This window comes from Choloepus didactylus, chromosome 3, assembly GCF_015220235.1.
Source record: "Choloepus didactylus isolate mChoDid1 chromosome 3, mChoDid1.pri, whole genome shotgun sequence".
NCBI lineage: Eukaryota > Metazoa > Chordata > Mammalia > Pilosa > Megalonychidae > Choloepus > Choloepus didactylus.
Genome location: NC_051309.1, coordinates 171,003,968 through 171,026,131, shown reverse-complemented (window position 1 = coordinate 171,026,131; position 22,164 = coordinate 171,003,968). Strand labels below are relative to the sequence as shown.

The 22,164-nt window shown below is 35.7% G+C and overlaps 1 protein-coding gene across 6 annotated transcripts in view; it reads right to left on the bottom strand.

The window, feature by feature from the left end:
* GRIA2 (glutamate ionotropic receptor AMPA type subunit 2) overlaps nt 1-22,164 on the bottom strand; it is a 164,851-nt gene that overhangs the window by 39,683 nt on the left and 103,004 nt on the right. For all 6 annotated transcript variants that reach the window (XR_005215982.1, XM_037830895.1, XM_037830892.1 and 3 more), the window contains exon 7: nt 182-349. Coding sequence is in view for 5 of the 6 variants with exons in the window: in XM_037830895.1 (XP_037686823.1) it covers nt 182-349 (168 nt within the window). In the remaining variant the exon portion in view is untranslated. The remainder of the gene's footprint in view (nt 1-181; nt 350-22,164) is intronic.

Below are 22,164 nucleotides of genomic sequence, written 5' to 3'. Positions count from 1 at the left end.
TCAGATCAAGAAAACTACATTTATAAGGCTTTTTGTTACTCTTCAACCTACCTTTGTATAGTTAAGAAATAAAATTCCCTGTATAGTGAACATAAGGAATAAAACAAGGTTGACCTATTCAGCAGAGAAAAAATTTGGCAGTCATGTTGAATCACACTAACAGTCAATTTGTGGGACTGACCTGTTTGAGGGCCCTTTCTATTTCTACACCTTGTCCCCAGGGAACCGCTGGGTTTGCCAGACAGTCTCCAGCATTCCCTCTTCGGGAGATTTCAATCCTCTGCTTCCGGAGGTTGCGGAAAGCTTCAGTCATCACTTGAACGGCATCATAGGTCAGAGCAGAAGTATACTGAAAAGGATCACACACATTTCGTGAGAATGGGAGAAAATTCAAAAACTCACTGCACACTGGCAATCTAGAGTGCAGCAACCAACCATTACAATACTAAATAAAAGTCCAAGAATTTAATCATAATTTCTGCCTCTAAAAACCAAAGAATGTAAGAGAAATAATATGGAACATCGGGACTATGGAATGCGCGCCTGACTCTATTTCTGTTATGTTATCATCTCAGCTATTTTGAGGTGGGTCCTTTTCATAATAATTGCATTGATATTACTGATATTTGTTATAGCCACTTTCTTATTAGAATGTCACTTTATGGACTGCTTGAAATGACCGAATTACCAAATAATCATTTCTTAACCGCCTAATGAGGGTTCATTTTGGCAACGTGGAAAGAATACTGACTAGTTTGAGGAATCTTAGGCTCAAATTTACCCCTGGCAATGCTCACAATGATCTGCAGTGGTCTAAGGAGTGTGCATTTGCTTTTTAAATTTCCCTAGGTGAATTAGCAGGTGGTTCTGCTAATAGAGGAAACAAACTTCGTAATTTCTATACTCTCCTCATGCTTCAACAGTCTATCATAACATTAATTCCAAACTTATTGTATTCAGATAACAGTGTGACAGCAGAATTCTTACAGGAGCTGGGGACCAAGCAGACAAAAACTATATGTGTACCAAGCAAGTATTTGTGGTGGCTAGATAAGTATTATCATACACGTGTATATATACTACCATCTATCAAATGTACAATGCTGCTGTTGTGAATGATAAATTACAGTTTAACATAAAAGCTTTACTAATGGCTGAAGAAATTTCTGTCACTGACTATTTCTCAATCCGTGGATACTAACAGTACACTGGAGCTGGGAGATGGGAAAGAATGCAATACCAATACTCATTTGTGAAATTCTAAACTCTTGACCACAAATCCCAAATAGGCATTCAATATTTCCAAATAATCTCTTCCATTCCTATGTAAATCAGTTCTCCCACTCTCAAAAATGACGACTTCATATCTCCTTTTATCTTCTTCAAATACCAATACATCCTCACATTTCTCTTCTTTTAAATTTCAGCTGATTTTCTTGTTTTACATGTCACCAAGAAAACAGAAACCATCAGAGAAGAACCCTCTTATCTTTCAGCCATAAAACTGCCAAGCTCCTCAGGCTCCCTGTTTTCCTCCTGTGGTGGCGCATGAGGTGGCCATACTCTACCTCAGATGACCTCTCCAACTGGGCATTGATTCCATTCCTCTAACCTTTTTAACAACATTTTTTATGCAATTACATCCTCAATATCCTGCATCAACATCTTTTCTCTCTTTATAGGATCAACTCTATCAGAAACCTAACTGCTCCAATATCTCCTATCCAATTACATACATATAGACGCACATATAGACTGCTTCTTAGCCTCACGTCTCCTCCAATTTCCACCCTGTGCCAGTTTGGATATATTATGTCCCCCAGAAAAGCCACGTTCTTTAATGCGGTATTGTGTGGCCAGACTTATTACTCTTGATTATGTTTCCATGGAGATGTGACTCACCAAACTGTAGGTGAGGCATTTTGATTAGATACTGACATGGAGGTGTGGCACCTCCCATTCAGGGTGGGTCTTAATTAGATTGCTGGAGTCCTTTAAGAGGTACAGGAGCTTGACAGAGATGCTTAGAGATGCTTGAAGATGAGGACAGAAGGATGTTTGGAGATGCTAAGCTGAGATATAAAGTCCAGAGTTGGCCCTGGAAAAGCAAAGAGACAACTCCCAGATGCTTAGAGAGAAACACGCCAGGAGAACCAAGCAGAGAGCTGAGAGAAGCTAAGAGAGACATAAAGCCAGAGACATTAATAAGACATTTTGAAACCAGAACATGGGAGCAAACGATCAGCAGATGCCAGTCATGTGACTTCTCAGCTGGCAGAGTATTCCAGACACCATCGGCCTTTCCTCAGTGAAAGTATCCTCTTGTTGATGCCTTAGTTTGGACACTTTTATAACCTTAGAACTTAGAAATTTGTAGCCTAACAAATCCCTTTTGTAAAAGCCAGTCCATTTCTGGTATTTTGCATAACAGCAGCATTAACAAACTGGAACACACTCCATTGTTCTGTTGCCTTCACAGGAAATTTCCTTGAGAGGAACTTTCTAAATTTGTTCTCTTCACATCAATGCTCTCTTTCTCCCCTGAGTGATCTCATTCAATCCATGGCTTTAAATACCATCCCTGTGCTCAAACGTTACCTCCTCAATGATGCCTCCCTGCCCAATCAACCCCCACTCGCTCTCCTTTACATGACCCTGTTTATTTTCTTCAAAGACTCTACCAGCATTGGCTTATATTATCCATGTTTTCTTTATTTGTCTACTTTCCCTCTCCTCCCTACAAGAATATTTGCTCCCGGGAAGTAGAGAACTTGTCTGTCACCATTGAATTCTCAGAGCCCAGGACACACTGAAGATAGTATGAGGGAAGAAAGAAAGGAAGGTCAGAGACCTTGATATAGCCCTTGTCCTTATAGAATTCTTATTCTCTCCTAGTCCAGTGAACAGATAAATAAACAGGTAATCGCAATATAGCCTCTTGCAGTGTTACGAGTTAGTCTTATGCTAGACAGATGTCTGTCTTATTGCAGATCTTTGTTTTTCTTTTTAATAGATCTTAAAAGATCTTACAGTCAGACAAATGAGAAAATAGTTTATGTGGTCTGATTTATCCTTTTCATGCTGCCTGAAAGATCTTTTAGCCTCCATTTTTTTATGCTAAAAATGGTAGGGTGGTGTGATCAGTCATTTAATCTTTGCATGAATTAGTTTAGTTGAATTGCTTTAATTTCATCTTTATAAAAGAATCAGATTTGATGGGATACTTGGGAGGAAGAAAGAAGAGAAACAGAAGATGATTGTGAGCTTTGTGCACTGTGACTGAGTGCTGTAACTGTGATAAGATATTCAGATTTATCTTTAACTTTTCTTTCTAAAATTTCTTCTCATATGCTACCCATTAAGCAATGACACTGCAGGCCTGCGCCTGAGTCCTTACTTACACATCTAATTATCTCCTGGTTGGTTGCACTTAAGTTTCCCACAGAAACTTCCAACCAGACAGGTCCAAATAAAATCCATTACTATTTCTTTAAAAATCTGCACTGACGCAAAATATAGTATGCTGCAGTTCCATTTAGGCAGCTGTTATTGGTTTTAATTGTGTCCCCTGAAAAGATACGTTGAAGCCTTAACTCCCAGGACCTCCACTTCTGAGGTACCTTTATTTGGAAATCGAGTCCTTGCAGATATAAGTAGTAAAGATAAGGTCATACTGGAGGAGGGTGGGCCCCTATCCAATATGACTGATGTTCTAGGGGAGAAAGCCACATGAAGACGTGCTGGCCACCTCCAGAAGTTGGAAAGAGACAAGGAAGGATTCTTATCTAGAACTGTAATAGAGAGCATGGCCCTGCTGACACCTTGATTTTCAACTCCAGAACTGAGAGAATAAATATCAGTTGTTTTAAGCCACCAAGCTTGTGGTAATTTGTTACAGCGGCCCTAGAAAACTAATACAGCAGTTTATATTCCTGGATCCAAAAGTTCATTTTTTGGGAACCTACCCAAAGAAAAATTTCTAAATTGCAGAGAGTTTTCATGCAAAAATGTTAATTTTGGTATTCATGGAAATATACAAAAATTAAAAACAACTGACACTTTTGACCATAAGGGAATGTCAATAAACTGTGTTTTCCATCTTGAAGTAATTGCAGCCATTAAAAACTGTTACTAATAAAAAGAAAGTGACAACATGCATAATGTTTGTAACAAAATAAGTGAAAAGCATTATTATTACAACTAAATTTAAAAGGAAACCTTTTCAACAATAAAGGAAAGAAATTTTTAAATAGTTATAACCTTTCAATAAAGAAAGAAGAAATTTGGAGTAATAAAAATGTTCAAAGATCGATTGTGGTGATGATTGCACAGCTATATGATGATATGATGAATAATTGTACACTTTGAAGGACTGTATGTTATGTGACCTATCTCAATAAAATTGCATTAAAAATTTAAAAAAGGAAGAAAGCAGATACTTTATAATAGGAATGAAACAGGTAATTTTATTTCTTTTCCAAAAATTCTATAATATGCATGTACAATTTTATTTTTTTAAAAAACTACTATATCAAGAGCATTGTTTTAAATCACATCTACTTAAAAAAAGACTGCTGGGATAAATAAGAAACATCACATCAGGTTGTATTTGCCTCACTTAAGTGTTTTGTTTTTATTCTTCTGGAGGAAAAAAGCATTTGCTTTCTTATAGAACAATCAGTTCATTCCCATTGTAATTCTTGCAATAAAGTCTAATCATGGAATAGGAAATGAAACCTAAATTTAATAAATTGGATATGAAAAATTAAAAATATATATTGCAATATGTGTTAAACAATTATGATAATAGCAAAATCCAAAAATCTTCATTGAGTCTGCACATTAGTATGAAAAATCTGTAAGCCGTCTACTAAATGTTTTAGTGGTCAAGAAATACAGGTGAATTACATTTAAAAATAAAATTAGGTTGAATACACTAAAAGCATTTAGGTCAATGTAGCATGTTATAATTCTGATTCAGAACATTCACACACTCAGAAGAGAAATCCTTTCAATCTTTTTCAAATGTTCAAATCTAATCAAATCTCAAATCCATCATCATTTTAAATTAAAAGTAACAGTCACAGAAACACAATTCTGGGCTGAGAGAAAATCAACAGCCTCTCTATCCAGAATTCCTTTTGGTTTATGTTCTGTAAATGTGGTTGATTTGTTTTTCTAAACAAGTATGTTCACATTTTTTATTAGATACTTAAATACTTCAGTTTTATTTTACCTTTCACTAAACTAGCTGTAAATTAATTTGAAGAGAACATGATATTAATGTAACTAACTTCTTTTATATTAAATGCTTCTTCTATGCCTTGATATTTATGTTCTGTAAAATCCCTCAGCAGAGTTTGGAAAATTTATATTTCAGTGGGTCTATTATGTTTTGCAGTGCTATATCACAATCACATCAAAGCCATGCTTTTAGAAGAAATCTGGAAAAATGTTTTTACAGTCCATTTTCCAAGTGTGCCTTTGATTCCATTCTAAGTACACATTTATTGAGGCAATTTCAAAAATAAAATCAAATATGCATTTAGAACATGTTTATTGTCCAATAGTCATCAGACAAACCATTCAATTACACATTGCTATAATCAATGACACCAGAAAACAGTATTTGGACAGCTAAAGAAAAATGGGGAGGAGAAGAAAAGAAGCTATGTATATGTTTCAAAATTGAATGAGTATACAAAGAGGATAAATAGGCTGTAGTATAAAATTTTATGAGTTATTATAATGATAACATCTATTCCTAAAAATATGTAATCCGTACCACACTAAAAAAAATTTCATTCAAATAAGAAATACTAAACTTTCGGTACTATGCAAGTGGTAAAAAATTTTTCTATGAATAGCCACTTTTCAAATTTTCCTTGACACTTGCAATGTAGTTGAATAGTGTAGAAAACATTGCTTTTAGGATCAGAAAACAGGTTCAAGATCTGGGTTTATATACTGCTTTGTCGTCTTGGGCAAATTAATTTATCAATGTCTCATCAGTGAAATAAAGATAGCAATGTCTAAACTGTCTGCCTCACAGGTGAACTGGACAGGAAGGTGAGGAAAAAAGAAAGAATTCATGTTTGTTCAGTCCTTTATGTGCCAAATCTGAACTGGATAGTTTCCTAGTAAATCCTTTAAAAAATATCTGGTTTACAAATACTTTTATTCCAATTATTAAAGATGAAGACTCCAAGTTACAAAGTTTTTTTAATCTTTCCCAGTGTCACGAAAATAATATGTGGACAGAGGTAGGATTTGAACCCAGATTTCTGTGATTTTGGTGTAACAGGGGTGACCAACCATTCCAATTTTCCTGAGACGATCCCAATTTTAGAACAGAAAGTCTCAATGCCCAGGAAAATCCCTCAGTTCCAGGCACAGCAGGACAGTGGTCACCCTACTTGGCAAAAGGCCACATCAAATACATATATGAGAATATGTAAATGAGAAGTTTGGTTACTTGTAAAATATACTAAAAACATAAGTGGGCATCAGGTTTCCTTTTTCCTTCTTCTTTTTATTACTATCTATGCTGGTGTGAAACAACTTGTTTTAACAATGTTTCTGAAAAGCATTATTCTGCTCCACAAGAAGAGTTCTGTTGTCCAATAAATTCAGGAAATGGCATATTAAAGGCCCTGAGAAATCCAGCAGTAAAAATTTCTGTTTAACTTTGTTTATTCAGCATTGTCCAAAGTAATTACCATTTTAAAAATTTCCTAACACCGATTACTTTCTATAAAAAAATAGTGTTTTGTGTATCATACTCTGGGATGATAAAAATTTTATGGGCTGGTAAATTATACACACTTTTAAAATAGCACTAATTATTTAGTTAAATAAAATTAATATACATATTATATTTCTCTAGAGAATCTTACACAATATGATTCTCAGTTTTTTCACTTTATAAAATATTATCAACATGGTCAATGACAGGTTCTAAGAAAAATAGGGCAAATTTTTAGAAAGTCTTTTTTTTTAATGATTGCCAGCAAAATGACCAAGAATCCAATAGAAATATAGGAAAAAGAACAGTAATAGGAAATACAATACAAACTTAAAATTATTCACGTGTCTTAATTTCAAATTCTGCTATAGTCCACCCTGTGGAAAAGAGCTGTCTGATATAAGGTCATCTTTAATTTACTGTAAAGTATTTTGAATATATACCCTTTGAAACTCCACTGCACAAAGGCATAAAAACTCAATATCCTTGGTAAAACACACAAGCTGTATCACATTTTCCAAGGGTGAAAAAAGAGCTCCATTGGCAAGAAACCAAAATTAGCATCCTTTATTATCCTCTATGAATAATAGAAATCATTTTTAATCCTCTATGAGAAAGCCACTAGACATAAAAGGAATTCATTAAAAACAATACATTTGTGCATAAATTATCCAGATTGCCTAAATTCATCCAGATTGGCTATTGACCCTGACTAGAAATCTTACATAAGGACCAAAACTTTTATATTCAGACATTTTATATTTACTTGTGGATTCAGATTTTTAGATTAAAGCTAATCAGATTAACCAAGGAGGAAAAGAAGAGACTCAATTCAAGGCATTTGCTGGGTTTGATTTACCCATATGCAAACATTTCCTTAATGGCAGATCTTTTATTTTGTTGTCTGTTTAAATTCCTCTCCCTGCCTTTCACCACTTTTTAGGAATTTTCTAACAAGGTATATGTTCCTTATTTTTTTGTAACCTATGAAGAAGACAACAAATATTGTCCAGACTAATTTAAGAAATTATTTTGATGTAGCTTATGAGGGGTGACAATGGGATTGGGAAAGCCATAAGGACCACACTCCCCTTTGTCTAGTTTATGGATGGATGAGTAGAAAAATAGGGGAAGGAAACAAACAAACAAACAGACAAAGGCACCCAGTGTTCTTTTTTACTTTAATTGCTCTTTTTCACTTTAATTATTATTCTTGTTATTTTTGTGTGTGTGCTAATGAAGGTGTCAGGGATTCATTTTGGTGATGAATGTACAACTATGTAATGGTACTGTGAACAATCGAATGTATGATTTGTTTTGTATGACTGCATGGTATGTGAGTATATCTCAATAAAATGAATATTAAAAATAAATAAATAAATAAATAAATTATTTTGGAACCAGAAATCAAAGATGTCTATCTGCAATCTTTGAGAGACAGAAGAACCACTGGAGGTGTCAAAGATGCAGCAAAAATTAGAAATATTAATGCATGTCTTATTGAGTGACTAAATTAGCATTTCATATAATTGTGATATTACAATGTTGGGAGAAGTCTTAGAGAAAACTTACAACTTTGTTCCCTTTATGAATAAAAAAAGTGAAAATAAGATATGGGCTCAGATACTCTATGTGATAGTTACAATAATTAGTAATGCATTTTTATTTTTTAATGATTAATATATATATTTAAATGATGTAATAAATAATGTCATCAATTAATTTTTAGTCAACATAAATTTTTTCATGTAAGGGTATATTTCAGTCATATACACAGTTTTTAAACTATAAATTATAAATAATTAAATTTGTCAAGGCTGTAGGTTGTGGTCTGGCAAAATATTTTAACATTAAGAGTCCTGGGTGCCAATGTGTTAGCTGTGGTTTGGGTCAGTTAAGACACTCAAGAAGCCAAATTAATTCTCTTAGGCCACCAGAGTACTATTTTATGCATGACACTAATTACCAGACTGAAAAAGATTATACTATTTTCAGAAGGGCCTAATAACTCTTTAGGACAGCAGTCAAGAAAGTTTGTGTCTGGGCTTTAAATGGTTTCCAGAGTAAAAAGGGACTCTTTGGGGAAAGCCATTATTTAAAGTGCCATACAAGTATCTGTCGAGTGTTATTGTTGAAATACTTCATATCCACAGAATATCGCAGACTGCAGACTCAAAAGCAGAACTGAGGCTACTGCACATCAAGTTAGAATAGATAGTCATATCTTGCAAACTGCTGTTGGAGGCACTGAAAATAATAAAAATTCCATCTAAATCCAGAAAGATTTACAAATTATTTTCGAGATAGTAGCAAATCATATTTGTAACCTGACTCTTTTTCTTTTCTTTTTTTTTTTTAAGGAAAGTAACAGGCCTACTTTAATTGTCCTACTTAAATTCAGTTGCACGGTGGATCAGGTCCAATTGCCACCCCCACTTGACACTCCATCAAGTAAAATAACCCACTACTTTTCTACCACTGATGAACAAAGGCACACAGCAAATGCTAAAGTAGAAATTTAAACCTGATTTTATAACAATGATAATGACACGTTTTTTCTTTCTCTGTGCTTTGATATTTTAAGTGTTTCCTTATATTACCCAATTGATCACTCTTCATTTCAACAAACATGTATTGTGTGACTCCTCTGTGCAAAGCACTGTATAAGATTTTGGGCCAGTAAAAGACACAGACTGTCTTTGAAGATCTCAGTTTTATTCCACAAATATCTCTCAACTGAATTTATATCAATATATTGCATATGAATGGTTGTGCATTTTAAAATTATTGTGGCTTTTACAAATAAAGAAATTAAAAGAACTTGTGAATGCCACAAATCCTTCATTTCCAAGTTACAACAACAAATCAGACCCTTACCTCTCTTGCCTGGACTCTTTGTAATATTTTCCAAAGTTTCCCTGACTCCTCTATAAGCCCTTCAATCTATTCTCACCAGGATGCTCTAGTCGTCTTCTTAAATCAAAACCATTATCACATGACTCTCCTCTAGTGGTTCTCTGTTGCTCTCAGATTAAGATAAAAAAACTTCTCAGTATGTCAGCAAGGTCCACGAGATCTGGGTCCTGCATATTTCTAAAGTAGCATCTCTCAAAATTCCCTTAAATGACTTCCATCTAACCTCCTGCCTTAGGGAAATATTTAAATTTTCTTGCATTTGGGACTTCACATATTTTATTTCCTCTATCTAGATGCCATTCTCTTCTCTCCTTTCTCCTAATTCTTTCTCTCCTGCAAGTCTCAACTTCCATGTTGTGTGTTTTTTCCTCGAAGAAGCCCTCCTTTACTTGCAGAATCTGGATTAGGAGCTTCTTACAGGTGCTACCACAGTAACCCTGCTTACCTCCATTCACTTAGAAAGCCTTTATTAAATATCTAGTATATGCTAGACTTTATTCTAAGAGATTGGTATATGTCAACGAGCAAACCGAAAAAAAAAAAAAAAATCTCTGTCCCTATGGAAATTACTTTCCAGTAGGAGGAGACATACAATAAACAATGTAATGAATAAGTTAATTATAAACATAGTATGCTAGACGGTAATAATGAGGAAAATGAAAATGGTGCAGGAAAAGAACAGTGAAGAACATGCTGATGGGTGGAGCAGATTACAATTTAAAATAGAGTGCCTACTATTGGATTATTTGAGAAGATGGCTTTTGATCAAGTACTTAAAGGAGGAGAAGGCATAGACATGCAGATATTTAAGGGGAGAATATTCCAGAAGGGGGAATAGCCAATGCAAAGGCCCTACAGTGGAAGCATGCCTGGTGTGATTAAAGAAGAGCAAGGAAGTCAGGGTAGCTGAAGCAGAGCTAGCAAGGGGGAGAGTGACAGGGCATTGGAGGCCTCGTAAGCCACTGGGATGATGTTGGCTTTTATCCCAAGTGAAACAGAGCACCATCAAAGGGCTTGGAACATGACACTGACATAATTTCAGTTATGAAATTCATGTCATTACTTTGCCATTTTAAACGAACAGGGAGTACAGAAGGTTGGGGCAAGTGAGGAAGCAGGGAAACCAGTTAGGAGACTATTGCAATAATCCTGGCAAAGAGAAGATGTTGGTTGGACTCAGGGTGCTGACAGAGCAGGTGGAAAGAAGTGAGGCAGAGCTGATAGGATTTCCTGACAGATGGGATGTAGGGAAAGAGAGAATTGAGGACAATTTCAAGTTCTCAGTCTAAGAAGCAACTGAAAAGACAGTGTTACCCTCAAAGGAGATTGGAAAGACTGTAGATGGAATCATTCACAGGGAATGTGAGTGGTCAAAGGAAATCAGAAGTTCAGTTCGGGATACATTGGCCCTGAGATGCTAAGAAGCCAATTTCCATCAACACACTTATTACACTGCAAGGTAACTGCTGGCTTCTAGTCTGAAGATTATGAAGTCCTTGAATACCAGGCGTTGTCTGATCATCAACACCTAGAACAGTGTCTACGCAGCAGAAACTCAGTAAACATGTGTTGAATAGAAACATGGATGGACAGATGAATGAATTTTGCCCTAAATTAGCAAACTATGATAGAGGCAGATTCAGAATCTCAGTGCCATGGCTTTAGAATTATTTCAAACATTTGCAATTTATACTTGGAGGTTATTAAATATCTTAAAATAGTGAAACATTTAAGATTTTACTCTTTTAATTATTGGATAGAATTGATTTTAATTAAGAAACTATGCAAGCTACATTAACTTTTGAGGAACACTAAAATAACTTTGAAAAATCAGTTATTTCTCACAAATTGATATGATTTGTATAATTTCCAAAGCCTAACCATGGAGAGAAATTGATGCAATGGACTGCATTTTTCAAGGTTTTTATGCCTATAGCACAAATTTTTATTGCAGTAGAGTAAAAGTGATTTAAATCATTAGGCAATGTACCTTATTTACACAATGATCCAAAAGAGAACATAAAAGGTAATTATCTTATTTGAGGTTTTGCTTTATTTTGCTCCTTTCCTTAAGCAGATCATATATTTAGAATATGCTATTTGTTTATATTTAGGGAATGCTGTAGAGTCTCCTACATAGTGTTTCTTCCTTTCTCCCACCAATAGAAGCAGAAATAATTACGGAAGCCATGTCCTATAATTACCACCTTTTACATCTGTTCAAAATTCAAGAGCCTTACCTCTTGCAACTAAAACAACATATCCCCTTCACACATCCTGAATATTCGTGTTCTTGCAGCAGTGAAAAACATACAGTTCCCTGAATAAATCATGCTTCATCCCTTTGACTGTTGATGTTAATCACTACACATGTTGCTCTTTCCCAAGCACCTCCCATGCTTTTCCTCCTGCTCACCATGTGCAAAACCCTCTCAGGAGTTCCTTCTCTGGAAAGCCTTCCCTGACCCTTTTCCCCACATTGTCCTAATCATATGCAGGAAGCTGACGTATTTTGCATGCATCACCCTATTACATTTGCTTACTGAAATGTTTGTCTCCTCCACCAAACTGTGGATTATCAAAGGCAGGATTCATAGGTTTTCATTTTTTTATACTTGGTTCCTGGCTCTGCAGTACATGAGGAATAAGTGTTTGTGTTAGGAGGAACTCCCTCCCAAACCCATATTCTCCCACACAGTTTTTTCAGTGATCTTTACAGACTTTAAAAAACCTTATGAAAGAGGACTCCAGGAGGGAAAAAATCACATAACGTAAAAGCTGAAATAGGCCTTTGCAATTGAATATAATTTTCTCAGTTTAGGAAATGGATGGGAAAAGAAAATGAACAATTAATGGCACCTAGTATGTTTCCAAAACTGTGCTAAATCTTTGTCTGCATTATTTAATCTTCACAGCAACGTGGGAATTAACAAGCCTTACTGAATTAGATGAGAACAGTGGGTCCCTCCAGGTCAAACAGTGATTCGGAGCCTAAATTTTCAAACTGATAAGACTGTGGTCTTTGCAACACACCACAAAAAAAGGGTCATCATGATCTCTGTGAAATCTGCCAGAAGCAAACAAAAGGGAGGCATCTAAGGAATGCCACAGCGGGAAGGAGCAAAAAAAGGTCACTATGAGAATGAAATGTGACAATAGGTTGTCCACAAATTTTAACACCATTCATGGTCAAAGAGCTCTGAAACTCAAAATTCTTTTTGCATTTTGATGCATAGCATATGAACTTTAATAATGATATGACTTCCAGAAGAAAAAAAAATCCCGTTTCGCTTTCTTCTTTCTCACAGCAGGCAGCAGTGGGTGGTAACACAATGACTAACAGAGAATTCCAAGGGAAGATGTATGTTCCATTTAAGGATGAATGCCCCATGCCCTCTTCATCAGCAAACTTAAATGGTACCATCTCTGTATGGATGGAAGCCTGAAATCCTATATAATGGGATCAGCAGTTGGACCTCTACAGAGCACAGGTGAATACACTGGTACAAACTGAAAGATTAGTTGTTCATTCACCTTCTCAGCCAAATCATTACATGAAGGTACAGCAACAAGACCAAGCTACAGTAGGGGAGGATCCAAGATGGCAGATTAGGAGAGACAGAGCAAAATTCTCCTCCATGCAAAACACTAGATAAAAGACAGAAAGTGCTCCAGAAGGGCAGGTCCAGGGATCTACTGACTGTCCACTATAGCCTCAGTGTCTGCACGTAGTGAAACCAAGAACCTGTGTTCGGAATCGAGTAAGTGTTTGAGCTGCTGGGGAAACGGCACTTGGCAGACAAGGTGAGGAGAAACCTGGGGTCAGCGTTTGGAGGCAGGTCAGTTTAAAAATCCGGAAAATGGCTGTGGATCTGGCAGCAAGAGTCGCACAGTCAAGTGAGGTGGGGAGTGCCTTCCAAACCCTGAGCATTTGCTTCAATATTTGGCATGGGTGATAGCCTTTCACATACCCACAGCTAATTGTCCCAGACCCAGGAATGGGACACTGTAGCAGGCAGAGGACAGAGGAAGTGGGAAGTTACCATGCACCGTACAGTCATCTTTTCAGTGGGCTGGGAGATGACCCTTCACAGTGCTGCAGCGAGAGCTCCCCTTAGGGATTCCACTTGCCTGTGATGTTGTACAGTCTTCCTCTGTGGAAGCCCATGGAGTGCACAGCTGAGAGGTGGGGTCTCGCATGGCAGTGTGAAGAGCCCTACACCGATCCCAGGGACTCGTGAGTCCATGGCAGTGAGTGACTGTGGGGAATCTGAGCTGAAGGGTTGGAGTAGTACAACAGCCATAGGGTATTATAGTCACAGCCCCAGGAATGGCTGGGAGTTCTGGGTCTTAAAGCCTTCTTCCCTGCCTAACTGCATGGGGCATACCCACCACCCACCGGGCTGGCAGTCCCAACTGCACACAGAAAATTTGTACACTGATTGGACCTCTGCAAGGTTTTGACCCCCATTCACTGCACAGAGAATTTGGGGAGAACTGGCTTGAGGGTAATAGGTGGCCAGGGGGTGCCATCTGCTGGTAGGTCAGGGAACGTGCACTCCACCAAGCTGTAGCTCTGACAAATTATAGATAATTGTTCAAATAAGCCTTCATATCCTAAAAGAACCCTATCAAGATAAGCAAATGCCAAGATGCTAAAAACAACAAAAAATTTTAAAGCATATGAAGAAACTAGAAGATATGGATAACCCAAATGCCCGAATCAAAAAACCAGAGGAGACTCAGAACTTGGAGCAATTAATCAAAGAAGTAATCACAAACAGCTAGATCATGACTCAGGATGTAAAGGACATGAAGAAGACCTTAGAGGAGCATAAAGAAGAATTTGCAAGAGTAAGTAAAAAATAGATGAGCTTATGGAAATAAAATAAACTGTTGATCAAATTAAAAAGACTCTGGAAACACATAGCAGCAGATTAGATGAACTCGAAGAACAAGTAAGTGAAATGGAAGAAAATGTTTTGGAGAGTGAGAGCACAAAAGAATGAATGGAGAAAAAAATCGAAAAATTTGAAATGGATCTTAGGGATTTGATGGACAACATGAAGTGCACAAGTATAAGAATCACTGGTGTTCCAGAAGGGGAAGAGAAGGGTAAAGGTCTAGGAAGAGTATTCAAACACATTGTTGGGGAAAACTTCCCAATCCTTCTAAACAACATACATAAGCAAATCATAGATACCAAAGAACTCCAAACAGAATAAATCCAAATAAACCCACTCCGAGATATATTCTGATCAGATTGTCAAATACTGAAGAGAAGGATCAAGATCTGAAAGGAGCAAGAGATAAGCAATTCATCACATACAAGGGAAACAACATAAGACTAAGTAGTGACTAGTCAGTGACCACCATCAAGGCAAGAAGGCAGTGGTATGACATATTTAAAATGCTGAAAGAGAAAAATTACCAACTAAGAATTATTTATCCAGCAAAGCTCTCCTTCAAATTTGAGGGAGAGCTTAAAATCTACAGACAAACAAATGCTAGAAAATTTGATAACAAGAGACCTGACTTACAAGAGAAAACAAAGAAAGGAGAGAGAGGTGTGGAGAAGGGCTCAGAACTAAAGAGTTCTAGTAAGGCTATGTTAAAGGAAATAAAGAGAGAGAAAGGGAAAAAATATATATACGACAAATAAAAACCAAAGGATATGATGGCTGATTCAAGAAATGCCTTCACAGTAATAACATTGAATGTGAATGGATTAAACTCCCCAATTAAAAGATATAGATTGGCAGAATGGGTTTAAAAATATGAACCATCAATATGTTGCTTAAAAGAGACTCATCTTAGACCCAGAGACACAAAGAAATTGAAAGTGAAAGGATGGGAAAAAATATATTCTATGCAAGCTACAGTCAAAAGAAAGCAGTAGTAGCAATAGTAATCTCAGATAAAATAGACTTTAAATGCAAGGATCTTATAAGAGGCAAAGAAGGTTACTATATACTAATAAAAGGGACACTTCAACAAGAAGAAATAACAATCATAAATGTCTATGCACCCAATCAAAGTGCACCAAAGTACATGAGACAAACATTGGCAACACTGAAGGAAGCAATAGATGATTCCACAATAATTGTGGGAGACTTCAATACATCACTCCTATAGATAGATCAACCAGACAGAAGACCAATAAGGAAACTGAAAACCTAAACAATCTGATAAATGAATTTGACTTATCAGACATATATAGAGTATTGCATCCCAAATCACTAGGATATACATTCTTCTCTGGTGCTCATGGAACTTTCTCCAGAATAGATAATATGCTAGGCCATAAAACAAGCCTTGATAAATTTAAAAAGACTGAAATTATTCAAAGCACATTCTCCACTCACAATAGAATAAAATTAGAAGTCAATAACCATCAAAGATTTAGAACATTCACAAATATCTGGAGGTTAAACAACACACTGCTAAACAATCAGTGGGTTAAAGAAGACATAGCAAGGGAAATTGCTAAATATCTAGAGACAAATGAAAATGAGAGCACAGCATGTCAAAACTTATGGGATGCAGGGAAGGTGGTATTGAGGGGGAAATTTATAGCTCTAAATGCATACATTAGAAAGGAAGAAAGAGCTAAAATCAAAGAACTAATGGAACAACTGAAGAGCTAGAAAATGATCAGCAAACTAATCCTAAACCAAGTAGAAGAAAATAAGTAACAAGAATTAAAGCAGAAATAAACAACATAGAGAACAATAAAACAATAGAGAGAATTAAAAAAACCAAAGTTGGTTTTTTGAGATGTTCAACAAGATTGACAAGCCCCTAGCTAGGCTGACAAAATCAAAAAGATAGCAGACCTAAATAAACAAAATAATAAATGAGAGATGTGACATTACTGTGGATCCTGAAGAAATTTTAAAAAATTATAAGAGGATACTATAAACAACTGCATGCCAACAAACTAGATAATGTAGAGGAAATGGACAATTTCCTGGAAACACAAGAACAACCTAGAATGACCAGAGAAGCAATAGAAGATCTCAACAAACCAATCACAAGCAGCAAAGAGATCCAATCAGTCATCAAAAAGCGTCCCACAAATAAATGCCTAGGGCCAGATGACTTCACAGGGGAATTCTACCAAACTTTCAAAACAGAACTGACACCACTCTTACTTAAACTCTTTCAAAATATTAAAGAAAATGGAACACTACTTAACTCATTTTATGAAGCTAACATCACTCTGACACCACAACTAGGTAAAGATGCTACAAGAAAGGAAAACTACAGGCCAATCTCCCTCATGAATATAGATGCAAAAATTCTCAACAAAATACTTTCAAGTAGAATCCAAAGACACATTAAAAAAAAAAATCATACACCATGACCAAGAGGGGTTCATTCCAAGCCTGCAAGATGGTTCAACATAAGAAAATCAATCAAAGTATTAAAACACATTAACAAATCAAAAGAGAAAAATCAAAATGATCATCTCAATAGATGCTGAAAAAGCACTGACAAAATCCAGCATTGTTTTTTGATAAAAACAATTCAAAGGACAGGAATTGAAGGAAACTTCCTCAGTATGAAAAAGGGCATATATGAAAAACCCACAGCCAGCATAGTACTCAATGACAAGAGACTGAAAGCCTTCCCTCTGAGATAAGGAATGAGACAGGATGCCCTCTGTCACCGCTGTTATTCAACATTGTGCTAGAAGTGGTAGCCAGGGCAATCTGGAAAGACAAAGAAATAAACAGCATCCAAATTGGAAAGGAAGAAGTAAAACTGTCATTATTTGCAGATGATATGATCTTATATTTGGAAAACCCTGAGAAACTGATGACACAGCTACTTGAGCTAATAAACAAATTTAGCAAAGTAGCAGGATACAAGATTAATGCACATAAGTCAGTAATGTTCCTGTATACCATAAATGACCTAACTGAAGAAACACTCAAGAAAAAGATTCCATTCTCAGTAGCAACTAAAAAAATCAAGGACCTAGGAATAAACTTAACCAAATATGTAAAAGACCTATACATAGAAAACAACATAAATTTACTAAATTAATAGAAGGGGTCCTAAAAAGATGGAAAAATATTCTGTATTTATAGATAGGGAGGCTAAATATCATTAACATGTCAATTCTACCCAAACTCATCTACAGATTCAGTGCAATCCCTAACAAAATTCCAACAACCTACTTTGCAGACCTGGAAAAGCTAGTTATCAAATTTATTTGGAAGGGAAAGATGCCTCGAATTGCTAAAAACATTCTAAAAAAGAAAAACGAAGTGGGAGGACTTACACTCCCTGACTTTGAAGCTTATTATAAAGTCACGGTAGACAAAACGCATGGTACTGGAACAAAGATAGATATATTGATCAATGAAGTCAAATTGAGAATTTGTTGATAGACCTCCAAATCTACAGTCGACTGATCTTTGATAAAGCCCCCAAACCACTGAACTGGGACAGAATAGTCTATTCAATAAATGGGGCTGGGAGAGCTAGATAGCCATATATAAAAGAATGAAAGAGGACCCCTACTTCACACCCTACACAAAAATTAACTCAAAATGGATTAAAGACAGTACCATAAAACTCCTAGAAGATAATGTAGAGAAACATCTTCAAGAACTTGTATTAGGAGGTCACTTCTTAGACCTTACACCCAAAACACAAGCAACAGAAATAAAAATAGGTAAAGGGGAACTTCTCAAACTTAAAAGCTTCTGTACCTCAAAGGAATTTGTCAAAAAGGTGAAGAGGCAGCCAACTCAATGGGAAAGAAATATTTGGAAACCATGTATCTGACAAAAGACTGATACCTTGCATATACAAAGAAATCCTACAACTCAATGAAAATAGTACAAACAACACAATTATAAAATGGGCAAAAGATATGAAAAGACAGTTCTCTGAAGAGAGCATACAAATGGCCAAGAAACATGAAAAAGTGTTCAGCTTTGCTAGCTATTAGAGAGATGCAAATTAAGACCACAATGAGATACCATCTCACACCGATTAGAGTGGCTGCCATTAAACAAAGAGGAAACTACAAATGCTGGAGAGGATGTGGAGAAATTGGAACTCTTATTCATTGCTGATAGGATTGTGTAATGGTACATCCACTCTGGAAGACAGTTTGGTGGTTCCTCAGAAAACTAGATGTTGAGTTACCCTTCGATCCAGCAGTTTCACTTCTTGGTACATACCCAGAAGATCTGAAAGCAGTGACACAAACAGATATTTGCACACCAGTGTTCATAGCAGCATTATTCACAATTGCCAAGAGATGGAAACAATCCAAATGTCCCTCAACAGATGAGTGGATAAACAAAATGTGGTATATACACACGATGGAATACTACATGGCAGTAAGAAGGAACGAGGTCATGAAACATGACAACATGGATGAACCTTGAAGACATAATGCTAAGTGAAATAAGCCAGGCACAAAAAGAGAGATATTGTATGTTGCTACTAATGTGAACTCTGTGAAAAACATAAAATAAATGGTTTATATTGTAGAATGTAGGGGACCTAGCGATAGACAGCAAATAGTGACAGGGAATGATAATCTAATAAGAACAGATAAGTTATGGAGGGTAAAGTTAATGTTATGCAATGCTCAGGAACGATTATAGTTTGTTGATTTGGGGGGCTATAGTAGGAACAAGTCGGCAGCAATGTAGTTATTTTAGGTTACTTGTTTTTCTTATTCTTGTTCAGTTATGGTTTGTTAATTTTCTTGGGGTATGGCAGGAACATGTTGGAAGCAATGTAGTTACTTTAGGTTATTTGTTTTTTCTTATTCCTTTGTTTTGCTTTTGTTTGAAATGTTGCTTTTTTATTGCTTGTTTTTTTATTTTTTTGATAAAGTTAAAAAACAATGAATGAGTGTTAAAAAATGTAAATAAGTAAATGAACAATGTGAGGAGAAGGGGAATGGGATATTTTGAGTGTTCTTTTTCATTTTCATTTTAATTTTTTTCATTTTATTTTTTGGAGTAATGAAAATGTTCAAAGATTGTGGTGATGAGTGTACAACTAAATGATGACACTATGAACAACTGATGGTACACTTTGGAGGACTGTATGATATGTGAATATATCTCAATAAAATTGCATTAAAAATTAGTTGGCTGTAAAAATGAAGGTTGCTTTCTGAGCTCTGAATTCAATTCCATTGGTCCATATGTTCTTGTGCCGGTGCTATACAGTTCTGATTACTGTACCTTTGTAATAAATTTTAAGATCAGAAAGAAAAAAAAAAAAAAGACCAAGCTACAAGCATTATAAATGCTGAATCTCAATCTAGGTCACCAATCAAGAAGTCATATAGTTTTTAGTAGAAATAAACTCTGAATGTTCTTTAACATCCTGTGGGAAGCTTTTCTGAATTTGACTTAAAATTATAAGAATCCATTTACCCACCCAAAAGTAGAGAACTTCAAAGCTGCTAATCCTTATCTAGGACAAATCCCACATCCAGACACAAACTGAAAGCCAAATGCCTAATTCTGTTTTTTTTCCATTGTGTAGAAACAAAACAGAAATAAACTTTATGACATTGTTCCTGACTAGTTCAGGTATAGTCCACTATATAATACACAAATAAGCAAATAAAATCACTATACATTTGAAAATGTTTTGCAACTTTTGCTCTTAATTTTCTTAAACCTCTAGTTTCATAAAAACTGGAAATATTGTTTCTTCCCATTCATTCTTCATTCCACTCTTAATCAGGTGTTACTCTAATCTCTGCCATTGATAGGGTTACCAATAGAAGCAAAATCAAAAACAAACAAACCAAAAATCATCTCCATTACAGACACATTTGGTACTTGGAGCTAAATATACTCATTCACATATATACACAATAGAATATATCAAGTAAACAAGCAAAGACCTCAATATGTCCAAACTTCTTCCAGACAAAAGATTAGTCTGGGTAACACTTGTACCAGAGCAGTGCATTATATTGAGCCTTCAAAAATTCTCTGTGATTGCATAAAGCATTTTATATATATACATTTTTTTTTTAATTAGCAAAGCCAGTTGAGATTTTATCTTCTTCCTGAACTGGACAAGAGACTAGGCTTCTCACTGGCAGTTACTTACAGAAATCTTTTTGACCATATGCTTATTGACTCAATTATCCAAAAGTAAGATTTTTTGAAGATTAGGAACAAATTTGCACCTATTATTCTTCAATTTATGGCAAAAAAGTAATTTAAAAATTTTTTTTTCCTTTTTAATTTTTATTGGGATTGTTCAGATACCATACAACTATCCAAAGATCCAAAGTGTACAATCATTTGCCCCTGGTACCCTCATACAGCTGTGCATCCATCACCACATTTAATTTTTGTTCAATTTTTAGAAACTTTTCATTACTCCAGACAAGAAATAAAGTGAAAGATGAAAAAAGAAAAAAAGAAAAGGAAACTCGAATCCTCCCGTATCCCTAACCAACCCCCGTCAATTGTTGACTTGTAGTGTTGGTATAGTACATTTGTTACTGTTTGTGAAAAAATGTTGAAGTACTACTACTGCAGTATATAGTTTGCAATAGGTATATATTTCTTTCCTATATGCTCCTCTATTATTAACTTCTAGTTGTATTGTCATACATTTGTTCTTGTTCATAGAAGAGTTTTCTAATATTTGTACAGTTAATCATAGACATTGCCCACCATAGGATTCAGTTTTATACATTCCCATCTTTTGATCTCCAACTTTCCTTCTGGTGACATATATGACTCTGAGCTTCCCCTTTCCCCCTCATTCATGCACCATTCAGCACTGTTAGTTATTCTCACATCTTGCTATCAACACCTCTGTTCATTTCCAAACATTTAAGTTCATCCTAGTTGAACATTCTGCTCACACTAAGCAACCGCTCCCCATTCTTAAGCCTCGTCCTATATTTTGGTACCTTATGTTTCATGTCTATGAGTTTACGTATTATAATTAGTTCTTATCAGTGAGACCCTGCAATATTTGTCCTTATGTGTCTGGCTTATTTCACTCAGTATATTGCCCTCAAGGTTTTGTCATCAACCCATTTTTTTTTTTTATATGGTTTTGTTCACACACCATACATTCCATCCTAAGTAAATAATCGATGGTTCTCTGTATGGTCATATATTTATGTGTTCACCACCTTCACCACTATCTATATAAGGGCATCTACATTTCTTCCACAAGGCAGGAGGGAGAGTCAAAGAAGGTAGAGAGGCAAAAGAAAGAGGAAAAAAAAAAAAAACGACAGCTAGGAAGCAGCAAAAGGAAAAATAACCTTAATCAAAGTAGAGTAAAGAGTCAGGCAATACCACAAATGTCAAGTGTCTAACATGCCTCCCCTATCCCCCCCTCTTATCTGCATTTACCTTGGTATATTGCCTTTGTTACATTAAAGGAAGCATAATACAATAATTCTGTTAGTTACAGTCTCTAGTTTATGTTGATTGCATCCCTCCCCCAATGCCTCCCCATTTTTAACACCAGTTTTA